General features: G+C 34.7%; 1 protein-coding gene across 1 annotated transcript in view; it reads right to left on the bottom strand.

Annotated features, from left to right (window-relative positions):
- Positions 1-238: 238 nt before the first annotated feature.
- Positions 239-4,780, bottom strand: part of ZNF326 (zinc finger protein 326) — a 40,437-nt gene continuing 35,895 nt past the window's right edge. Inside the window, exon 13 of the mRNA XM_019661800.1 lies at positions 239-1,120. Coding sequence (XP_019517345.1) covers positions 1,025-1,120 — 96 coding nt within the window. The 3' untranslated portion in view covers positions 239-1,024. The remainder of the gene's footprint in view (positions 1,121-4,780) is intronic.

The raw sequence follows: 4,780 nt of genomic DNA, 5'->3' as shown, positions 1-4,780 counted from the left end.
GTGACATATATGGTCATTTGAAAATAGGTCATCTATCAATCTCACCTTCTCTTTTTGAGTATGTAAGCATATAAACCATAAAAAGTTTAAAAAGGAGAGAAATTTTCAAGAAAAAAATAATTCTTTTTATACAAAGTGACAGTTGGCTTCTTGGTTCTTCAGCCAAAAACAGACATGACAAAAGAACACAACTATGAAAAATTATTTGTATTCAAATGTATTTTCAAAAAGATTTCAAGATTTGACACAGGAACAGAGAAATGAATTAAAGCAAATATAAACAGGTCAGTTATAGACTGACATCTATTTGAAATATGGTTACAAAATAATTTAGTAATATATTTTGAAAATATGATGACTGAGGTAAATTTTTTAATTCAAGTCTTCTCAATCATCTTGAAATACTTGTGAGCTGAACTCATGCATTAAGGCAAATCTGATTTTAAGTACTCATTTAATTGATGAACTATTTCATCTAAAATTGATAACCCAGGACGAGTTTTTGTAAAAATCATTTTATTGCTACAAAGGGAAACATGGTCACAAAAAGCCTTTTAAGCGTATCTTAACTCAAATTACTATTCAATGTCCAATGCAGTAAAAAAATACACAGAGCACAAAATACTTGCCCAATTTATCTCTTCCAGGGTAAGTACTCAAAACATTAATGCACACTTGAATATATACTCCCAAGAGCAGCATTTAAGTTCAAATGATTAGAATAGATATACTAACAATACATATCTGTTATCCTAACACCAATAAAGTAATAAAAACTAAGCTTAAAAATTATACAAACAATTTATCGAATCTAAGTTTGATAGCTATAAAAACTAAACTAAAATAGTCTTACTTTCATTTTATTAAACAAATGCCAAACATTTAGAAATTATATAAAACAACTTTTAATATGTAGAATGCATGCAACATGGGTGTTAACTCTCATATTTTAAACTATTAAAATTCTTACCCTTTCCCACATTAGGACAAATTTAAAGCTTCTTTTAAATCTAATACCTTATATTTAATTTTCTTCCTGTTGATCAACAGGGAAGTTGACAGACTCTTCCTTTGCTGCTTCTTCCTCTCCTTGCCCCACTTCCTCTCCTTGCCCCGCTGCCTCTCCTTGCTCAGCTGCCTCTCCTTCCCCAACTGCNGATTTTTATTGGGGAATTGGGGAATGGGAACAGCGCTGGGGAATCTGGAGAAGGGGAACATACAAGTTGCTGTCCTTTTGTTCTTCAATCTAGTTGTGGAGGATGTTGCTTCACTGGCCCAACCTGGCACCATCATTGTGCTCTTCCCGGGCGAGGCAGTCAGTCGCCAGCCTCTGGACGGCCGCTCAGGGCAGCTTGAGGGCCACTCACGCTGGCTGCTGGCTACACACGGCAGCCCATGGCAACCCACTGCAGCAGGGGCTGCAGCCTATGCCGTCACCGGCAACTCACGGCATACAGCTCCAGGTCGAGCTGTTGTCCAGCATCTTAGCTGTAGAGGGTAGTGTCACTGGCCCTCATATGTGGGATCCGAACCGGGGCCCTCTGGCGTCCCAAGCCAGTTCTTAACCAACGCGCCACTCGGCTGGCCCGCAAATTTTTATTTTTAAATGCAAGCATTTACAAGGACAGTGTTTTCTTTTATATAACTGTTTTTTTATGAATTGATTTATTGCGATCCACTTAATTTCTAGTTTATTGCATCGTGAAAACAGGATGAAGTCAGTATGAGTCAGTCCCCCTGTGGCCTGCGTCATGGTCATTTTTCATATTTGAAAATACTCTATTAAAGTTTATAAATTTTATGATTCAAAACCTGTCCTCAATTTTGAACTCTTCATCTGGTAATTTCTGAAAAAGCTATGTTCAAATACTTAGCTAGGACTACAAATTTGTCGATTTCTCCTTGTCAAATTTTACATTACGTAGTTTGATATGTTGTATAGTTATGACAGTTAATTTGTGTCGTTCCATGTTCTAAAACTATTCAAATGTCTTTTATTGTGCCCTCATTCTTAAAATTAAATTTGACTCGATAAGAATTTCAATTTCAAAATAATTTTCCCTCATAACTTCAAAAATATCTTCTAGCATCCCAACGTACTGATGACAAGTCTGAGACCAATGTGATTCTTTTCCCCTAATAAGTAAATTGTTTCTCTTTAAACATTTTGAGATTCTCTTTATCCTAGGATTACAGAAATTTTGTCGGGATGTATCTTATGTGTATGTCCCCTTTTTCATTATTTTTTTTCTCAGTATTTGGACCTTTTAATGAGGTCGGTCTTTCATCAGAATTTTTTTTCCTTTATTATTTACTTAACATTTTTTTATGTTCTTATCTTCTAAAAATCATATATACCTTCATACATAATATATTCATTCGAAAATATTTATTGAGCACTTACCATGCACCAGGCACTATGATATATATAGGATATTCCATGATGAATTCTCTATACATATGGTGCCTAACCTCATGAAGTTTAATTTTAAATGGATGGTAGTTACCTGGATCTTCTATGTCTCTTAAATTTTCTCATAATTTCTATCTATTTAATCTTTTCTTATAAGATCTGGAAGTATCACTCAGCTCAAAATTCTACCTCAGTAATTTGCTTTCAGCCATGTTTTAGTCAACTACTTGGCCTAGAGATTATTTTAGCAACTATGTTTTATTTCTGATATTCCTTTTTCACAGCGGTCAGCATTTTTTAAATTAATGCAATAACCTCTAAATTTTTTTGAAGATTATGATGTATACTATATCTGAAGATTACATATAAAACTATATTGCTATTACATACACTAATTGCTAATTATTAGTACATATAATACTAATTATCCTCACTCTAAAGTTTTTGGGGGTTTCCCCCCTGAATTGTTTTCCCCAGGATTGTTTCTGCTTTTTAAGTTCACTGCCTATCTTTCATGTGGCTCTTTTCCTTAAATGTTTGCTGCTTCTGGGCTATCAATATTGGTAAATGAGAACCTAGGGGTTAGCAAACTTTTTCTGTAAAGGGTCAATTAGTTATTTTAGGCTTTGAGGGGCACAAAAGTATCTTGCATGTTTTTTTCTGCAACCCTTTAAAAATATAAAATCCACATAAAAACTGACAGTGGGAGGCTTACAGATGGTAGTCTGCATCTACTCGATTTTTCAATATTGTTACCTGAAGTTTATTTTCTGTTTGAGTGAAATTCCCTCAGAGATTCTGACTCCAAGAAACCCAGCATTTTAACTGTGTGAAGAAGGAGGGAGGAGCCATCAGTAAGAAAAATGAGAGCTGAAGAACCCCAGGTTTTGCTTTGCCTGTTTTCTACGCATGAAGACTCCAAGCTCCTTGTGGTATCCACAAAACACCAAGGGCACTGCCATACTTCAATGGCCCCTCTATATGCTTTGGGAATCCACTATATCAAGTCTTACTCTATTTGGCAAATAGCAAGCTGTGTTCTGCCTTTAGCTTGGAGGAATTTTCCAGACTAACAACTCTGAGTCAGGAATTGGCGTAACTCTTCAGTCTTTTAAAACTGTGGCTTATACAGCCACCCACTCATAGCTGCTCCTAAAAATGGAAGTATTGTAATTGCTTAATTTTCATCTGTATGTGGTTATGGTTCTTTGTTGCACTAAGATCTGGTTCCTTGTTTTATATCTTCTAGAAATGCCTCACAGCACCTTTGTTCTTTCTAGTGTGGTTATGAAGGTATCTTTATTAGTGTAATTTTCTATCATTGTCTATCTTCTGTAATTTTAATAGAACTGTAAAAGATAATGACTTGAATCCAGCAGGCCATTTTGATCTACAACTCTCCACAAATCATACTTTATATGTATCAATAACCAAGCTGCTGTAGTTCCCTTCCACACTCCCAGTCACCACCAGGAGGCCATCTCCTGTTACCATCAACATCAGCTCACCCCTACCACTAATATATAATTTTTAAAAAAATTTTTTTTTAATTTAAACAAAAATCAGGAGAAGGGTAAAGGAAAACACAGGAAGAGACGAGTTTCCAAGGAGGCCTCAAATGGTGGCGGTGCTGACTGAATTTACCACTGCCAAGGATCAGCCATCCAGCCTTGCAGGCTCTCTGCTTCTGTTTGCAAACCAGAGATCCAGCTATCAGGGTAGGGACACCAACTATCAAATAATGTGAAATTGTTGACTTATAATATGAACTGTAACTGTCACATGGACTAAAACACTTCTGCCAGAATAACATCCATTTTCTGTCCATTAGCAGAACTACAGTGGATGTCAAACTGTAATCAAACTTTTCTTGCCGTTAATGCCTCTGAATGTACACTTAAAAATGGTTAAAGTGGTCAATTTTATATATATATATATATATTTTACATATACATAAAACAATTTGTATTCAAAATGGCAAATGTTCAATAATGTAAAGTCTGATAATAAGATAGCCTGAAACTATTGGATTGTCGGAAAAGTCATATTTTTTCTGGTTTTCATTGCAAAAATGCACTGTGACTTTTCCGACAACCCAATATCTTCCTCTACAATAGTAAACTTACCCAGAAAAACAATTCTCAAATAAGTTTTAACATGCACTGCCAACATTTGCCTTTGTAGTTCTTTTTTCTCTATGTCCATGGCTTTTGGTATACAAATTTCTGTACGTATTTTCAGTTATTTCATCTCATTATTAGAAAGGGTTATTTATATTATACTATTATAAATTATAATAGATATAAGTAATAAAGTAAATAAAAGTAACTATATTTTATAATAGTGTGATATTATTGAATATAAATA

This window comes from Hipposideros armiger, unplaced genomic scaffold (assembly GCF_001890085.2).
Source record: "Hipposideros armiger isolate ML-2016 unplaced genomic scaffold, ASM189008v1 scaffold_361, whole genome shotgun sequence".
NCBI classification, from domain to species: domain Eukaryota; kingdom Metazoa; phylum Chordata; class Mammalia; order Chiroptera; family Hipposideridae; genus Hipposideros; species Hipposideros armiger.
Note: the sequence above shows the minus strand (reverse complement) of the source record. Positions and strands in the feature narration are given on the sequence as shown.